This window comes from Buceros rhinoceros, unplaced genomic scaffold (assembly GCF_000710305.1).
Source record: "Buceros rhinoceros silvestris isolate BGI_N320 unplaced genomic scaffold, ASM71030v1 scaffold30821, whole genome shotgun sequence".
NCBI lineage: Eukaryota > Metazoa > Chordata > Aves > Bucerotiformes > Bucerotidae > Buceros > Buceros rhinoceros.
Genome location: NW_010395412.1, coordinates 352 through 19,012, shown reverse-complemented (window position 1 = coordinate 19,012; position 18,661 = coordinate 352). Strand labels below are relative to the sequence as shown.

Below are 18,661 nucleotides of genomic sequence, written 5' to 3'. Positions count from 1 at the left end.
GGAATAACATGGGGTAAAACTATGTCCTTGCCTACCATCTCTGCTTTTTAAGTTCCTGTATTATACACATCCAAGAACAGGAAAGGCAAGATCAAAACTTACTGTTATGAATTCTTTGGAAAGCATAGTTAGTCGGGTTGAGAGACCATTCTCCAAGGTATTCCACTGCCTGAGTCCTGGAAAGCTTATCTGCAAAAGGTGTTTGCTTTGGTCTAGAGGCAAGAAAAGAATTTGCCTGGAAGGCCACCACTGGTCGTGGGAAGAGACGAAGTGTGCGAGTATGCATCTGGAAACCTTGCAAAACATTTGGCGAGTTGAAGAATCTTACCATAGCAACCCTAAAAAGAAACAGAGGACAACATATCAGATAGAAAACACAAAACAGCACAGAAAGTAAGACTGAGAGCCTCTAAAAGATATGCAGTAGGCAATATTTCAAACCTTGGAAGAACAGTAACCCAGTACAAAAAACTAAGTCTTCTTAGAAAACAGCTGTCTTTAAAAAAAAAAAGAAAAAAAAAAACCTAAGAAATCACTTTGTTTTAATTCAACTCCTCAACATGAAGACCTACTCAACGAGGGACATCATTCTCTTATCTGCTAGCTGAGGTGACAATAAGTCTCTTTTTGCAGTTCAAGTCTTGTGTTTTAAGCTGAAGATACAATAGCAAACTGACAAGTTCAGACAGAGTGTATGATCTATTGGAAAATGCAAGAAACAAAACTCCCCCTCAAGATACACAGTTTATGTAGTTAATAGATCTCAGATAAACACTGTAATTTCTGCTTTTTTTTTCATTATGTAAAGTAGAACCTGCAGTAGAATCTGGAAGATGCTGCTTCCACCACAGGACCCACAGAAGTATATGTGCCTTCAAGAGCACTTTATGAAGACTCAACACCACCTTCCTGTTCAGCCTCACCTGGTAGCCACATCCACAGAGTCTACATCATTTCCATATATCAGAGGGTTGAATTCTGTGGAAGGAGTAGACTGCAAATCGTTCTGTGGTCTTCCCAACAGCAGTGGCACCTCCTGCCCCTCGTGGAACTTCTCTAGATTAAGAATGGGCTGAGTATTCAGACTCATGCTGGCCAGTGCCTAACAAAGGACAACATTATGCACACATTCAGCAAGAAAAGTTATTCAAGAAACAAGAGAGAGATCAGAGCTACCCTGCCCTCTAGGCAATTGCAACAATTGTGCATTCTTCATTAGTTTGTCTTAAACCATCTCCTACACTAAGTCAGCAAATATCTCAAGGCCCTCCTCTACATGGATTCTCAAAATTATCTCCTCAATGCTGAAACAATCCTGGAGCCAGCCAAGGGGTACCACAGAAGGCTACTTTGCTAGATCATTCACGACATGAAAACAGAGTCCAAATTGGACCACTAGTAGAATGGGCCTGTGTACAGGCTGTGTACTTACTGTAGAGTTATTCCCATGTGTAATTTGAATACATCTTGGGATTTAGAGGCCTTAAAATTTGCCTTGCAACTTGGCCATTTGACCAGTGAGTTTGGTATCCCAGGACAATGTGGAGACACCTTTACACAAGCATCTGTCTGTATCCCTGCAAACCTCCACTTCCCTTGTGAATGAAGTCTTCATCTCTCCATAAAGCTACCATCCTCTTCAGCGCCCGTAACATCTTCAAGGATATGCACTGGAGCAGGACAAGTGGTAAATTAGTCCTGGACACCCAGACCTATCCTAAATCTTCCTCATTTCTCCTACTTGCCCACACAGTCTTCATATTTTTATTTTGTAAATAAATAAATATATAAAACAAAACTCAAAATTACAAAGGAAAAGGGTAAAATGGAAAATGGAGGGCAAAATAATAAAATAAAGAACCTTGTTGTCAGGAGTGAGCAGCTGTTTCTGAGTGACTGCAGTCATGCTAACGAGACACTGGAGGCAAGATGGAAGATCATATGATAACACCAGCAGCCCATCAGAGCCAAGACAAACACACGATCACAGAGAAACAGAAGGAAGGAAAAAAAATTATTACTATCAAATATCACAAATGAGAGGAAATAAAAGGGACCAAAAAATAGGCATATCTTGAGTGAGAGGTCTAACTGTCCGACTCCCAAACACTCACACCTGGCCACTTTGAAAAGTGGAAAGGCTGCTGTCCTTATTGATGCAGCTAAGAATTTTCTACTGCAGTTTAAAAGTGGCTATCATGGATTTTGTTTATTGACACTGCGACTCAAAGGCACAGAGAAGTGTTAACTTTGTGGGTGACAATTTAGTCTTCTCTACTTTGTAACAGCACTCAGTAGAAATCCTTTGCCAATGGTCAACACTTAATGCCTACAGGAATATGTAGGGATGAAACCTGATTTTGGGTGAACACACCGAGAATTTTAAGTATGTCTTCAAGAAAATGGAAATTTGTTGTTCTGATATCCAACTTTGTCCTAGTGAGAAAGATTTGCTGAATAGTGCCTGAAATTGCAAGAGGGTGAAGCAGAAGTGACAGGAAGGTGGATCTAACAAAATTCCAAGCAACACATCGCTTCCATCTGTGCTAACAGCAGTTACTGCAGTATCATAGAGGTTACACACTTTGCTCTCCTGGTCTATGAGAAAAGAGAAAGATTAGACCACATCACATTGGTAACACACTTTACCTTTAGATACTGCATGCCACATGCATAAGGAAAACAGAAATAAAGAGGTAAAACCTGCTTGACATGATCAGCCAGGATGACCCAAGCTGATTGATGGCTTAGCAGCACCTGAGAGGAGAGACTGAGACCTCACACACAAATTTGTGAATGGAGGGCAAACAAAGATGATCATAGCTTGATGGATCAAGTCAGAGTTTAAAGCCCACATGGCAAATGTAAAGGAAGAATCTGGAATGTTCTGCACTAACTGGAAACAGCAGCAAAAACCAGAAACCATCTCTGGCAACCAGGAGCATTTCAAATTATCCCTCACCTGGCTAAGAAATTAACTGCAGTTACAAGCCTTAGTGACCACTCACTTTTCCAAATTAACTCTCTCCATTAAGACAGAAAAGCAGCAACTGGATACCTACCACTTAGCATCTATATCAATTGATCTTGCTTTTCAAGCTCAAATGCTGTTGTAATCTAACATGGGAGATGTTCTCATTGGCCAACTATATGAAACAGACATCTTGAACAGCCTGACAGAAAATCACTAGGCCTCTGCTTCCCCTACAAATGACAAAGGTGGAAGGAGCAGAGACAGCCAAAGATGAAACAGGTAACAAAAAATTACAGTAAGGTCCTCTGGAGAAAGTACAGAGAGATCTGAACCAAGAGGAAAGACTCAGATTTAGCTTAGTCAGAAGACAATGCTAGAAAGCTATGCAGCTCTGGGATCTCAAAAGAAGACACCCCTATAACTTTGTTTAATCAGCCACCCTATTATTAATCCACCTCTACATTAAGAGAAGTAGACCTCTCCATGACTGACCAAGGGACACTTTCTTAAATGAAAGTATTCTAATAGTCTGATACCTTTTCAAGTTCATCTAATGTACCTAGATGCACACCTGCTTTTAACATACGTGTGCTGATTTGCATTCTTGTCCAGTATAGCATAACAGCTCTGCAAGACTACATCTGCTAAGTTCTACTAAATTCTTTCTCTAGAGTGCTTATTACCTGTTTCAAATGCTTTTTCAGCTCTGAAGCTTCTGGTTCTGGCAGTGCTGGCAAACATTCTGCATTTGTGGGAACAATGACCTGGAATTAAGCACAGTAACAGACTAAAAATTCCCCAGCTGTAGTCATTTCCAAAACAGAATCTCCTGCATTTCTGCCACTCCAGAGACCAAGGAATAAAAGCCATAAAGTAAAATAATTAATTGAAAAGAAAAACTAAAACACACACGAGCCCCCCCCACAGACACCTGCATCACTACTTTCATTTTCACTTCTTTATGGTTGTTATTGTTTACATATCACAACAAAGGAGTTACTTTATCATTTAACACAAAAAAGAGAAGTTTGAATGAACCCACACCCATCTTTTGGAATTTTCATCAAGTAGAAGATGTTACAGACATTTCCCTCGAATTAGCCTTGCTTGTGCAAGGAAGTGGTATACATAGTCCCATTTGATTCGTGACAACCAGTGCTGCTGGAAGGCTCTTATCAAATTGGGTTTCTTAGGCAGAGCTATGAGAGACAGCGTCACCATTACTTAAGACAGCTTAATCATTTGTTTGAGGATTTATTTTCTAATTATATAGCCAGATGGATTAATTGTAAAAGAATGCCTTACAAGCAAAAGAAATGGGATCTTGAGACACAACAAGAAATGGAATCCTAAGTTTTAAGACGGGACGGGCAAAGGCAGACTGAGGCCAGGCATTCTTAATTTCTCAGTGGGTACACTCATGAAAGTGTACAGTTCCCCGGAATCAAAGTCACAAGTGCTTATGGGCACCACTCACCTTATTGGTATCCAAGTCAATAAGCCATACATCATCAGGCATTTTAAAATCCAGTTTGTAAAGGAAGAAACTTGCTGGAACACCAATGATATAAGGTGTAGGGGCTAGAAGCAACTGAGAGAAAGAGAGACTTTAATAAGGACAAGATCTGCATTTGATATCACCATGTTCTTTCCAAATATCTATTTATTAATTACAGTATGTTTATAACAGGGGAGACAACACACAAGGCCTTGGTAAATAAGTACCTACTTCCATACAATAGAAACATCAAAAAAAAAAAAAAATGAAAGGAGAGCAAAGAAAAGCTCCTGCTCAGAGAGCTTCGGTTTTCATCTAGAATAAAATAAATTTCCATCTCCTGTGCCTCCCCAACCCCCTCACCCAGGGTTGTAATTTATACAGATGCATAGCTCTTTGGAAAAAAACTCAGCCAATCTAACAGCATGCCACATCTATCATGGACCAGGAAAAAAGATATTCAGAGTGAGAGCCTAACTAGAGACAAAGAAAGTCACAGATGAATACACCCTGAGCTCAGACTGAATCTGTGCCATTGTATATATGGCTTTACTCATGCAAAAACTTTACCCTTATCCTTGTAATGGTAATTTGGTTTTAAAACGATAACATCTCTAGGAAGCAGAAGATATAGATGCATGTTTTTCAAACGTACATGGAAAATCTGGGAGGAAATTCAGGTTGTTTCTGGCAAGGGAATCAGCAAAGGGAAAAGGTTTAAATCAATAATGCATGTAGCAGCTTGAAAACAATGGTTTGGGAGGCGAATTTGTTCACTGAATATAGAACATTTGGTCACTTCCAAGAATAAGGCTCTGACATCAGTTGCAGGATGGCACTGAACTAGTAAGATGGCCGAAATTCTACCTTTCCAAGCAAAATAAGGAGCTCCTGCAGGGAGCTGGCTATTGGCAAAACCCAGGCTCCCAGATGAAGTAACTCAACACTTCATATTTCTGAGTAAATTGCAGGCAAGAGTTTCTCAACTCTGAATCAAAAGCCCTCAAGAATCCTTTAATACTACTGTGGATCCTCCCCAACAAACCTTAATACTCATTTGTGAAGAGGATGAGGGGTAAACACTAGTCATAATATTGTGGATCTATGCTTTTCAGTCCACTGCTTGTGAACCACTGCTTTGAAATCATACTATTCACTAAACATGCTTTAAAGACAGCCTAAATAAGTGGTATTACCTACAATTTAAACAGTGGTGCTCAAAGAACATTCTTTGCAAGGCAGATTTTGCTACAATCCCTGAGAAAGCAGCAGAGAAAGAAGGACCACTCCTATCTAAGTTTCAGACATCACAGAAACATCCTTTGCAAAAGACCAATAAAGAAAAAATGTGTACCTGTTCTGCAGAGGCCATGCAGGTGGGAAGCAGAGGGATCACTGGGAACATGTACTCTAATGGGTAGATCATAGCCACAAAGGCCATCACGGACATTGACAATGCATTATAATCTCGGGACTGCAATACAACCTGCAACCAAAGAAACTTCCATTAGCATTGCAGCAAACATTCATTTCTAATACTCCCTACAGGGGTATACAAAGATCACAGCCTGCAGGCCTCTGTTTTCATGGCTGTGAACTGGATGACCCTCCATTAATTTGTCTGAAAACAAGCTTCAGGTAGTTTTTGGAGTGAAAGCAAAACTTTTCAAAACAGGAATCTCAGAAGCAGCCATTCCTTCCCCCTACAGACAAACTGATTCCAGGCAGTGCAGGTGACAGCTGTTCTAAATATTCAGCCTACCCTGGTTTTGAAGAGGGCAGAGCTTCCTACATACCTACCAAAGATGGAGTCTTCCCTTCTTACCTTGTGCTCCAGAAGGATGCAGGTCAGCACTTGCAGGCAGGCATCCACTCCCAACAACTCTAAAGGTAGATGCAATGGAAAATCCACCAAGGTGAAGCGGGATGGATCAGGAAGAGCAAAGGTCAAAGCTGGCTGCAACTCGTGTGGCAAGACTTCCACATCCACCCGCTTCTGACCAGCAACAGGCATTGGTGAACGAAGTAACCGGTATATCCAGGCCTCAATCTCCCGCAAGTCATGCAGCAATGCACTAGACTTTTCTTCCACTAGGAGTGAGCCTGTGAAAATCCGCCACATTGTATCCCTGTACAGGGAGAACAACAAGTTAACAGCCATTTCACACCTCTTCCAGGAAAAGGGCAGACCTAGCATGACAAAATAACTCTTTTTCATCCTGTCCCGAACTGTGTTTTATCGTTCTTAAGACCTGAATAACCCATGCCAGAAATGGATGCATTTCAGCTGAAAACATACATTTCTGAAAGCTCTCAAGAAAGAATTTAGGTACCTTAGCAAAAATAGGCTGCAATTTTTTCCATGCCCTAAGCTGGCAATCTGCAAAGTTGTAGCTCACAGACAGGCTGGACAAAACACACACAGAGCATTGTTCACTCAGGGTCTTCAGAGCTTCGAAACTTGAAACTGGGCCTGAAAAGGGAAGCAAAGTGGCTTGTCCCAGTTCAGTCCCTAATGTTGTGAAATAGCAAAAGCTGCGAATCTGCTGTAGCCATTCTGTGAAAAGCTTCAGTCCGATAAATATATTCAGTTACTGTAATAGAACCTTTAGAATTGTATGGGTTCAAATTAGAGGTTCTACCTTACAGTTCACAACTCAAAAAAAATTTAAAGAAAGCCAAAAAAATATTACGACAATGGAGACTTCAGAAAGGAAGAAAATTTAGGATAAATTTGGAGGGGTCAAAAGAAGGGGAATTTGAGATCACGATAAGTGATACACCTCTCAGAAACTGTGATGCTTCTTAACCTCCACTCTTCCTTCAGCCACTTGTAATGCATAGGACATTAGATTGTTAACAGGCGCCCTCAACCTTTTCAAGCTGCAAGCATTCAGTTTCACCTTTTTTTTGTCACCAAAACTATTTACTTTTCCAAGTCTCAGCTCGCAAACCACATGGTAATTCAAGCCTGCTGCTTTACTTTTCCCAAAGATGTATGCTCAGCATTCCTTCTCTTGCCCTTTTCATCTGTCACTCAGCTCTTCTCTAAGAATTATGTCCAACAAGCAATTTTTTCAAATACCACATGCCATTCAAACACTGGAATACTTAAAACACTCCTTTCAAAAATCAGAGGAAAATAATGAAATTTAGCTTTTTTTCTGCCTCAGTAATTATCAAACTAAACCAAGTGACAAAACAAGATCCCTTAATTTACACTTCCATTGGGGGGGTGTGGGGAAGTTGGGAAGTTTTGTCCTGACAGAATGATTTCCCCAACAGTCAGTGGACTCGGGTGATAATCTGCTAATGCAGAAGTCAGTTACAAGTCCAGGATACTCTCCAATAACTAGTCCATGGCACTAACCCAACAAGTAGGCTACTGCTCTGTGAACAGATGTCCCCTTTCATGCAAAATGTAAAGGGCTTATAAAGATAAAAATTATACACATCCTGTCATATTCTGCTTTTGATAAATTTTATTTGGGGTGTACCAAGTTAACGTACATTATGAGCTATCTCACAGCCCATCCCTCTTAGTATTGAGATAATCCCTTCCTTCTCCAGAGATTAATTTCATATTTTCGCTGTTCAGTTAGCATATTGAAACGGAAAATATCATTTTGAAATGTAGTTGTCAGGCACAATAGGACAGATATACATTCATGACCAATACACATAAGGACATTTTTCCTTCTGTACCCTACAGTGCAACAGCTTTTGTTACATACTTTAATACAGAAGATATGTACAATTACTACATTACATTAAAAATACTCCAAGTTTCTGTCAATTTGATGTTATCAACCCCCATTCCCATATGCTTGCTGGACAACTCCTTTGTTTTCTACCTCTCCTCCCTCTCTCCTTTAAATATTCTACTTAGATCTCTTCCAGCCATTCTTTCTCCTCTAGTGTTTTTTCTCCCACACTAAAGTTCAGATTGCTTCATAAGCTCATTAAGCACATTTTCATCACTCTCCTCTCCCCAAATGGAAATTCTTTATGTTATTTCTTGGCTGTTTCTAATTTACCAGAGAATCAGACCTGACATACACTGTTACAATAACAGCATCAGTGCTCATTTTCAGAAAAGATCACGTTCAGTCAGTTTTTAGCAGGATAGTGCCTCCTTAGGTGTATAAAAAAAAAAAGAAAATCATACCACGTTACAGAATCAGAGAAGTTTTAAAAAAATCATCACCAAAATTTCTGTTTCTTGCTGTGGTCCCAAGTTAAAATAGCAAAAAAGGTCAACCATTGGTGTTTGGCAGCTTCTACAGCCACACCCGTAGCCACAATTTGCTACGTGAGCAATTGCAGCCCTGGACACAAACAGTGGGAGTTCTTTCTTCCCCCTCCACATACCTTTGCACCCCACGAGGAATCCCCAACTTCTTGCCCAACAATCTCTCACTACAGCAGTCCACAAGTCTCTTGAGGGTGTACAGACACTCACGGAAGGTGGAAAAGAAAGGATAATGACTAAGGATGCACAGAGAAGTTAGAGTGCTGTTCCGAGAGCGATGGCTGCCTTTGGCCAGACGCTTGCTGCATGGTGATCGATTCACATCTGGGGTAGACTCTGCACTGGGAGCCTGCAGTGAAGAACCACTCTCTGAACTCTCAGTGCCCACCTCCTCTTGGGGTGCAGATGCATCCCCAGATTTGGGGTTTTTCTGTCCCTCCCGAGCTCGATGTGTCCCTGTGCCTTCTCCCTTCTCCTTGGGTACTCGCTTCTGGAAGGAGCGGTAGAAGTTGACACAGATTCCATAGCGAATTACACCTGTATCCTTGTCTGTAAGTGTGAAGACAAAGGAAGTGTCATCGCGGAAGCTCATGCGTTTTTGCCGCACACTCAGGCACCCCTCTGGCTGGCAGAAGAATACAACATCAGGCGGCAGAGGAAAGTCCACATGGTCTTCTAGAGGGTAACGTCGTAGCAGTTCAGGAGTCTGAGCAACACTATCACTGCTTGGCTGCCTACAAAAACAGCAAACAAAAAATCCCCATACATAGTTGATTAAAAATGCCAATAAAACTATTTGGTGTCTCCCTACTAATGTATCAGGAGCCTATAGGCTGAGTTTCATCTTTGTTTCTTTTCTCCGTTACTATCTAGGGAAAGCACAGCTTCTCAGTCACTAGCCACAATGCTCAAACACTAGCACAAGGCCACAACTGCAGAAAAGTTAAATAAAAAAGTCTCTACCATTATTATCAAGGTCTAACAAGGAGCATGTTCAAATTCGACCATGAAAAAGATTTTCAGGAGTATGCTGTTCCCAGAAGAGCATCATATTTTCATGTTTCCCTGACTTTGATTTGCAAAATGAATTTAACCACACAGGTTTCTGGGGAACACTTGCGTAGCAAATACATTGTCCCTCTTCAAACATATGGTCAGATGAAAACCATCTGGATTTCAGCCATTTATGAACAAGACAAAAAATTAAACGAGAAAATCCAGCATAATTTCCTAACTGGCAAAGACAAGAATTTACTAGGAAAGAACTCAGACAAATGGGGGAACGATATGGAGGTCATTCTGTAAAATTTAATTTAAAAGTTCCAGCAACCATAGTTACATATAAATTTCTGTGCTGGATTTTCAAGCTGGATTTGAAGTATAAGTTACTATAAAAGCTGGGTAGTAATATGCAGACCTACTTAACCAATCTTTGTACCACAAATCACTAATGGAACACGAAGACAGAAAGGCTCTTCTGTTTATGCCTAATTTTCCACCAGTAGAACTGGTTCTTTCAAGGTATTAACTATTTTCCTACCACTACTTTTTCATGAAAAGAAACAGTATGAGATCCATATAATGAAGGAAGAAAAATATGTCCCCAGACCAGTATCTTTTTGGTTTGACCCCTTTGCTATAAAGTCTTATCTCTCACCATTTTTTGAAGAAATTAGCTTTTAATATCATGTTTACTAAATGGGATGTAGGAGACATGACTCCACCATCTCTCTCCTACGGGATCTCATACAAGACGTTTTCTCACCTTGCTACTTTAGATTTCCCTTTTTCAAAATACAAATGACACTTGTTTTTCTCTTATCTGAGAGGCGAAAAAAATCCAAACAAGTAGGAATAGAATGTTAGTATTTCTCAAAAGAATATCACTGGTATAAATAGCTCTGCTGACTAATTCACCCAAACTAATACTTCGTTAAAGAAAAAGTAAAAATGCTTTAGTAATAAAGCATAAACCAGTAACAAAACTTATACTGACTCTACAGTTAAGTACTGAAATACTCTATAAAAAGAAAAAAGAAACTCTAAAAGCTTTGATAATATTAATGGATAAAACTAATGCATTCACTGAAACAGAAGAAACATCAAATAAAACCGGTACTGTATAGAGAGTCTACTGGGCAGTAAATGGTTAAAAATGTCATCCACAAACTACCAGTGAATCTACCATCAGTTCATGCCTTTGCAGTAATATTAGCTACAGAGTCTTCTCAGTCATTTAGAAAATTTGCATCTAATAAAACAGAATACTTCCAAAAGACATCGCTAGTTGTCCACTGTGGATAACCAGATGTAATGGTAAAGGCTACACGGAGCAGCTAAGGACTTTGCAGTGGAAGCTACCTCAGTCAGCTCCATCTCATATCACACCCATTTGCTGAAGTGCCTAATGAGACAACAGGCCTCTGAGCATTAGCAGTCTAGCTACCACTGCCCAGCAAAAAGCAAGAGAACTGCAGGAGTCCAGAAGTGATGCTATTAAATTTCTAAATGAGAACATCAGACACTATAAGCATCACTAGAGGAGGCAGTTAGCATTTCTTCCTTCTTTTCCTAGCTGGTGACATGCACGGAAAATTTGGTTTTCTACAGACAAAAAAAAGTAAACTATTAAATTATTCTGTCCATAAAATAAAATAATAAAAACAATTATTAATTAGGATTATGTAATTTCCTCTACTTAGCCTATTTAAATATTGCACTTAAAATATTTTGTGAAGAAAGTGAGAGGTAAAGCAACAGGCTGATGCACATTTACCACTGATATCTAGAAATGAAAGTAAAATAGACTTTGGAATACACCCATAAAGAAGTCTGGCAGCAAGTTACTACTTAAACTTTAAATAAAGAAAAATAACATTTACTGAGCTCCTGTGTATTTGACAACAGCTCATATAACCCCACATTTCATGTTGCTTTACATAAATAAGCATAACATTTTATCTGTTTGTAGTTAATAAAACCTTTAAAAAGAAAAGCATTCTTGTCATTTCTATGGAGGATAAATGAGTATCAGCGGAAGAAATCACCAAGTGAGGCAAGTTCCAGATTTTTTCTTTTAAACTGACTTTACAGACTACACTTCAAAAGCTAGAAAAGAAACCCTAAACTAGAAAAGAAACCCCATTTTAGTAACTTGCAGTATTTTCAATTTTCAAGTACTTAGCTTTCAGTATTTTCAGTTTGTGTATCACTCTATCCTGATGCTAGTAGAAGTAAAGAAATCCAGACATGCAGGCTACCAGAGTGTCATATATAAATTGGTTTTTCTTTGCAGATCCTTGAAAAAGGGTCTAAAGACTCAAAGTTTAAAAGCTTTGGCTGCATTACTACCATTCAAAAAGTGCCCTGGCCCAAGTAGATGCTCCCATTATGGTAGCATTCTGCATGCGTTCCAGACACCACATCCTCAGTACCAAGCAAGGCTTCATCGACAGATGCTAGGCTATTTATCTCAACTCTACTGCCCAAGCAAAAGCAGTGCTGAGACATTACCTGGCTCCAATAACCACAAGATAGTCGAGCAACCGAGGGCAGATTTTCTTTTTCTGCACCATTGTCCTTGTGCCTATGTCATATCAGTGCATCTCTGTTCATCAATCCAGTAGATATACAGTCAGCAGATACTGTCAGAAGCAGTCTCCTTGAGGAACAGAATAAGCTTGGAACTGTCTGGCAAGTCCAACCTATGATCAAGAAAAGCAAGAGTGTCAAAGACAGTGTCAAATCAGGAACACCAAATACATATAGGCAATTTCATGACTTTAATTACATTCTCAAAAAGCCTCAGTGTTCCTTGAAGTCATTGCCATGCAGGGATCTCTCTCTTGACAAGTATAAAACCACAACCACATGCCCACAAAAGCAGAAAGCTGAAAAACACATGAAAAAGTACAAGAGGATCTCAAGAAAGACTCCATCATCATGGCTTGGCTTCGCGAACGAAGATCTGGGAAGGGCTTTTCCCACGCTCACTGCAAGCGATGAGTGCACCTTTCGGGGCCGCGCGGTGGATTGTTTAGGTGAGGCGCAGCGTGCGCGGAACTGGCTCCACCCTTTACACCTGAGGTTCATCTGCCAGGGCCCGGCGAGCTTGGACGGTGACAGCGAAGTCCTCGGGTCGTAGGTTTGGTCAGAGTGTCCTTCTCTGAGATGGAGCCTTACAGGGCTAAACGAGCTCCATCTGCCCGGGTTTGGGGTCAGAGTTGTCCTTCTCCTAGGATGGTGCCCCAAGGCTAGTGAGCCCATCCTGCCCGTGGACACACTTGTCTGACCCTTCAGTTGAGACCTGTCTGGCCTGGGAGACCCCACCAGAGGCACATGCCACCACCAGCACAGCTCTCAACTCCACAAGGGCACGCAAGCTCCTTCCCCACAACAAGGGGGTGCCTGTGAAAGAGTCGCTGCTCTACGTCTGGACATCACAGACTCGGGCACGGGGCAGCTAGGGCCTGCCAAGAACGGGAGTCCTGGAGGGTTCAAGAAAGACTACAGGCAAACAAAGAAGCATATCACTACCAAGAGCTCTTCATTAAATGATTTGAGGCAAAAATATTGTTTAGGCAGATCTCTGGGACTCTGAAAGTGCTTGGGAAAGGAGCTTTAATTGGCAATTCTAGACAGTTATAAATGAAGGAAAAAACGCAATCTGAACTTCAGCTGTCTGATAAACAGAGTAACTAAAGAAGGGGTTATATCAAGAGAAGTCCAGTTTGATATAAAGTGCATCACCCTGCCAAATCTGGACGTGGCCTTGAGCAAGAACCTCTCCACTACTCCCAGTGATTGCAATCTCTAACGCTTCTTCCATGAAAATACAGAACTGGCAGTTCTACAGAACTGCAGTTTGCAATAGCAAAAGTACTTGTAAATCATACTTTCTTTGACTTACCTTATTCAATTCCCTTTATCTTGTGTATCTTTCCATTTACTCTTGATACCCATGCCTCCTACAGCTACTTTCTCTGCCCATTTTATAACAGAAAATTCCTCTTGGCACAATTTGTATTTTACTGCAGCATCACTATTTATCAACAACCATACTTAACAGACTTCCAGAATTCAGTAAGCCCTGGAAAATTCTTATTTCCAATCCCACTATTAACACTTCATTGAATTCATGAAAGAGAAGAAAAAAACCCCCAACTTTAAATTAATCAAGTTCCATATCACAGTGTTCCCTACCTACATGTCCTGGTTTGAGATAGAACAGAACTGATTCTCTTCAGAGATTTTACTTTTCAGCTCAGTCTCTTCTCTACAGCTGCACTTTCTGAAGCTAACACCATATTTTTGCAGACAGTGTCTGCTTCCAGAAGTGACAACACTTGATGTTCACAGTTATTACTAGAGGCTGGTCTGCAGAAAGGCTCTTGCTTATACTTGCTCCTGTGAAGACCAAGGTCACTGCTAAATTGTGTACCACACTGAGGGTGCAGTAAGTTAGAGGTCGCACCTATGGGGAGGAGTGGACAGGACGAGTGATTCTAAAATGACCAATGAAGTATTCCATCCCATATACATCATATTCAGCTGCGCTCTCTCTTCCTCAGTAATTAACGTCTGAGGATGACTGTGTCTGCCTTTGATCCCAGGCCGTGCATCCTTGGATCCTGTTTCAAAATCCAAATCCAGCTCCTGCATCCAGTTCCTGTCTACTGCTGAGACCAGCCTGGGCCTCCCCCAGTGTCTGCCCTCAGCATCATCAGCGATGACGGTGATGTGGTTGCCATCACGGGGGTTGGGTTCGGTACTGGTACTGTCTATATTTGTATATATTTCATTTTGTTATTACGCTCACTAAAGCAGTTTTAGTTTTCTTTTCCAATCCATAAATCTCTCTCCCTTATTCCTTTTCTCTTTCCCCTTTTTGGGAAGGTGGGAAGGGGGTAGGGGGTAAATAGAGAGCATCTGTCATTCATCTAGTAGCCGGCCCAGCTCTAACTCTTTGGAAACAATCAGAAAATGGAAACTTTTGGAAACAGAAAGTTCTCAAAAACTGTAAAATAGAGATGCTCAAACTGTACTACAAGTTTACTATGCATCTTAATGAAAGCATTAGTAAAGTTATTTTGTATTTTTTAAAAAATTAACTGATTGTCTTTTGGGGCATATTCAGATTAAGGTTTCTATTTCAGTTCATGTTTATATCCTAAGGCTATAATAAAATTCAGACAAGTATTATTACTGTATTATTTCAGTTCTGCAGCACAAAGTTTAGATTTTATTTGTATAAAAGTAGAATAGACTTAGTAACAACCTGTAAATCTCAGCAAAATTAGATAATTTTCCTGAAGTTCCTCTCATCACTTCACAAACAAAAGTTAAATAAAGGCACTGTTAACTGTCAGCATCTCACAATCACGTTCAAAGTCTACATATTTCCTTGTTTTTCCAGCCCTTCACATTCCAGGTACAGACTTGGGGAATTTTATTCACTAACCCTCCAAATACCAGTAAGAACACAAATACACAAAAAAAGTACGTATAAGATTTATCAAAAAAGGAAAATCATACTAATCAGTAAGTATTAATCATGGAAATACAAGCTTAGAGAAACCTTAACCCTCACATGCACAAAACCCCACGTTCTGTAAAATTTTGTGGTGTGATTTTAGTAGATTCCCGGCTACAATCATTGCAGGTTCCTAAGTGACAGCACTATGAATAACTTTGAGCAGCAATACTTTTATAAATTATCTCTCTGAATAACAGAGGAAATACAGATACAGGAATTAATGCTCCTGTTTCTTCATTTTAATGATATTATCGAAAACATTGTCCAATCTATCCTGCAACAGCTCTTCATTCAACGTATTCTGAAAATACCTTGGTGTAGATAAACTTCAGAGGAACAAGATGAAGTTGAGATGATCAAGCAGATCTTTTTGCCTTCAGTTTGAAGAACAACTTCATCTATTTTCTTTCTGAATAGCTTTACCCAGAACTCCTGAAGGAACAGACTATTCAGTTACACATATGGGAATATGAATAAGCTACCACAAGGTAAGCTACAAGTACAACTTTGAGGAACTTCTGCTACTCAGTGGTAATCAAGCATATCCTATCCTATCCCTCAGTGAAGATGGAGAAAGTAAACTCCATTTACAATGGAGTAAAAACATATCCAATGACCACAGAGGAACTACAGGAGCACAAATTTTGCTTAGTTTTCAGTAACTTGTCCATGGGGAACATCTATTATGACTGCAATTCATTACACAGCTTTCCCACAGTTCTGCACAGGAGCTAGTCAGTTATGAAATATGAAGACCTCCATCAAAACTGTAAATTTCTAAAGAGTATCTAAGCAGACCAATACAAGGGCTTCCAATGTCCCTGGGACAGCTGAAGCTGCATCCTAGTGTCCTCATACATCAAAGTTTTATCAGTTTGGGTTTTTGTTTTGGTTTTGGTTTGTTTTACAAAAAAAGAACTGAGCATTTCCCAAGATTTCTGATCTCCACTACAACACAGGATTAGCAGACTGATGTAGATATTCTGCAGGAGCTTCTAGAGTCTCCTTTACTTGGTTATTTATTCTTAAAAAGTCCATAGTTACAGTGAGACATAAAAGGTCAAAGGCTTTCTTTTGGAAGATTAAGTTTTGCTGGATTGGAGCAAGTTTATGGTTTTTGCCTTTCCCTATTCCATCTCCTACATCTTCAGAGATCTAGTAACAGCTGATGACAGCAATTAAAGAGCATTAGATCACTATTTGCTAGAACTCAACCATCCTGCTCCTGTAGCTGTTGAAATCAGACATCATAGGCACAAACAGGCACTGCAGTCCTGCCTCTCTCTCCCTATCTGCCAAAAGCTTGCTTTCAGGCTAGTTGCATTTGGTCCTCTGTGCCGGTAGAAGTCCTCATGCAGTGACATGGTAAACCAGACTGTGGAGTTGGTATGGACTAAAACCAACACCCTCTCCTCTTCCTTCTATGACTTGGTTCACCAAGTGGCCACACAAATGTTTGTGCAGGCACAAAGAAAAGGTAGGAGTGGGCAGCTAAGGGAATCTGGAAAATTTAATTGAACATAATACGACCACAGAACTACAGATGACAGCTTCTCTACAAGCAGTAAAGAGGTAAAGCAATTCTTTCCTCTGAGATTTGCTATGATTCCTCCGTCAGCTCCTAGATTTTACTAAGTAAATTAGAACAGGAAGAGATGGAACAACCGAGAGATATTTCCATTTCTCCTCTTTCATGTTGGCATTTGAACATGAACTGAGATTTGACTCTGAGATGGTTGTGTGATTGATGGCCTCTTCTCTCTTCAGCTGCTTTAACGTTATGTTGCTTTTGCTGAAAAGGTTTTCTGCAGTGTTCTTTCACTTTGCAAATACCTTGGAACCAGCCCTTTCAAAGCTGAATCCTCAAGCAGCACTCGAGAAGAAACTTACTATAACTTCAAGAGAAGGAGAAAAAGAAGTGAAGGCCACCACAGAAACATACTGCATAAAACACATCACATATCACAGAACACCCTAATTTAAATAAACACCCATACAGATGGTGAATGTGTTGGTGAGAACTACGCTATCCACATACTGTAGCAGTTGTCGGCAATGCTCACAAACTAGTAGAAATTGGCACATTACCCTAGACACAAAGATGAAGACCAGAGCCAGCACTAACCCATGGTCTACGAGTAACTCAGTACTAAAAAAAAAAGTGTTAAAAACAACACTTCTATTACTGACACTACTCTACATTTCAAAATTCCCCAAACACCCATGTTTTAGGTTGTAGCACTACTTCTTAGAGGAAAATCTGCATTGTATTCTGGACTTTAAAGTCCTCACGGAAATAAAAGTCTATACAGACATGCACACTCTCATGCATGGCACCTCACCAGAGAATGGATATGATAGCGTGAAAGAACTGCAGCAGACCTGTTATCAGTTTAGAGCCATCTGTGTCGGACGAGATACCCAGCATTAGTCCCGAGAGGCATGAATTGTATAGCACCCCTGTCTCATCTATGCCTTTAAGTCTTCAGCCTTTTTTTAAGTGTGTCTTTGCTTTTTGGACATAAAGCTAAAGGAACCAAGTCATTTAGTTAAAGGTTAACTTGAACACCACAAACTGTTAACCCAGCTTAGCTTGCTTACAATCATTTTTCACACACAGAAGCAGCCAGTTTTGACAGGCCAGCCTTAAACTCAACTGTGTGATAGCCAGCAAGTATTTAAATCATTGCTTGAAAAAATTACATGAAGACATCTGCCTTTCCAATAGGCAGATGTTAAGCCTTGCTTTCCTTGCAACTCTTCCATAGTTCAGGATGGTTCCAGAAAGGCCTCTTCTTCCATTATCTCCAGCTTTCATCTGGTTCTAGGATCAGACTGCACAGTTCACAAGGGCAAGGATACCTTCAGAATATAAATCAAGGTCATACAATTAAATTTACTGAGTGAAGAGCATACAGTAAGACATTATCTTTGAGGAGAAAAAAGAGGCAGTTGTGAAGGAGAGAACAAGGACTACAGGACAGAAGTTACATGAATTTTGGTTCACTGAAATCTCACCTTGAGAAAGATCAGATTTCCAGCCATGTCCACAAGGAAATTTGGAGTTTTCAGAACTTTTCAGTTCTAAAACGTCCTTGGAACATCTTGAATTTATATTCATTCTCAGCCAAGTCAGTCTGTACTCAGTTCAGATCTAGACACTATGTCTGACCTTAGACATCACTGTGAACTCAAGATCCATACCAATCAGACTAAACTGAAAGCTGAAACAAACACAAATAAAGCCAAGAGTTTCAATGTCCACTTTTTGGTTGATTTGTTACCTTTTCGCACCTTACACACCCTGAGTACATTGAGAAAGCTACCTGCTGAGCTATGAGAAATAGGTGCAAGTACCTAGGGACAAACCAACCTCACCTGTGTGGCCAGGAACCGCACTAA

General features: G+C 40.2%; 1 protein-coding gene across 1 annotated transcript in view; it reads right to left on the bottom strand.

Moving 5' to 3' along the window:
* MADD (MAP-kinase activating death domain) overlaps positions 1–12,299 on the bottom strand; it is a gene marked incomplete at its 3' end in the record, with an annotated part of 20,587 nt that extends 8,288 nt beyond the window's left edge. Inside the window, exons 1-8 of the mRNA XM_010145543.1 lie at positions 12,238–12,299; positions 8,844–9,458; positions 6,298–6,601; positions 5,827–5,958; positions 4,452–4,565; positions 3,658–3,738; positions 924–1,102; positions 103–338 (exon numbers count right to left, since the gene is read on the bottom strand). Coding sequence (XP_010143845.1) covers positions 103–338; positions 924–1,102; positions 3,658–3,738; positions 4,452–4,565; positions 5,827–5,958; positions 6,298–6,601; positions 8,844–9,458; positions 12,238–12,299 — 1,723 coding nt within the window. The remainder of the gene's footprint in view (positions 1–102; positions 339–923; positions 1,103–3,657; positions 3,739–4,451; positions 4,566–5,826; positions 5,959–6,297; positions 6,602–8,843; positions 9,459–12,237) is intronic.
* Positions 12,300–18,661: the final 6,362 nt, after the last annotated feature.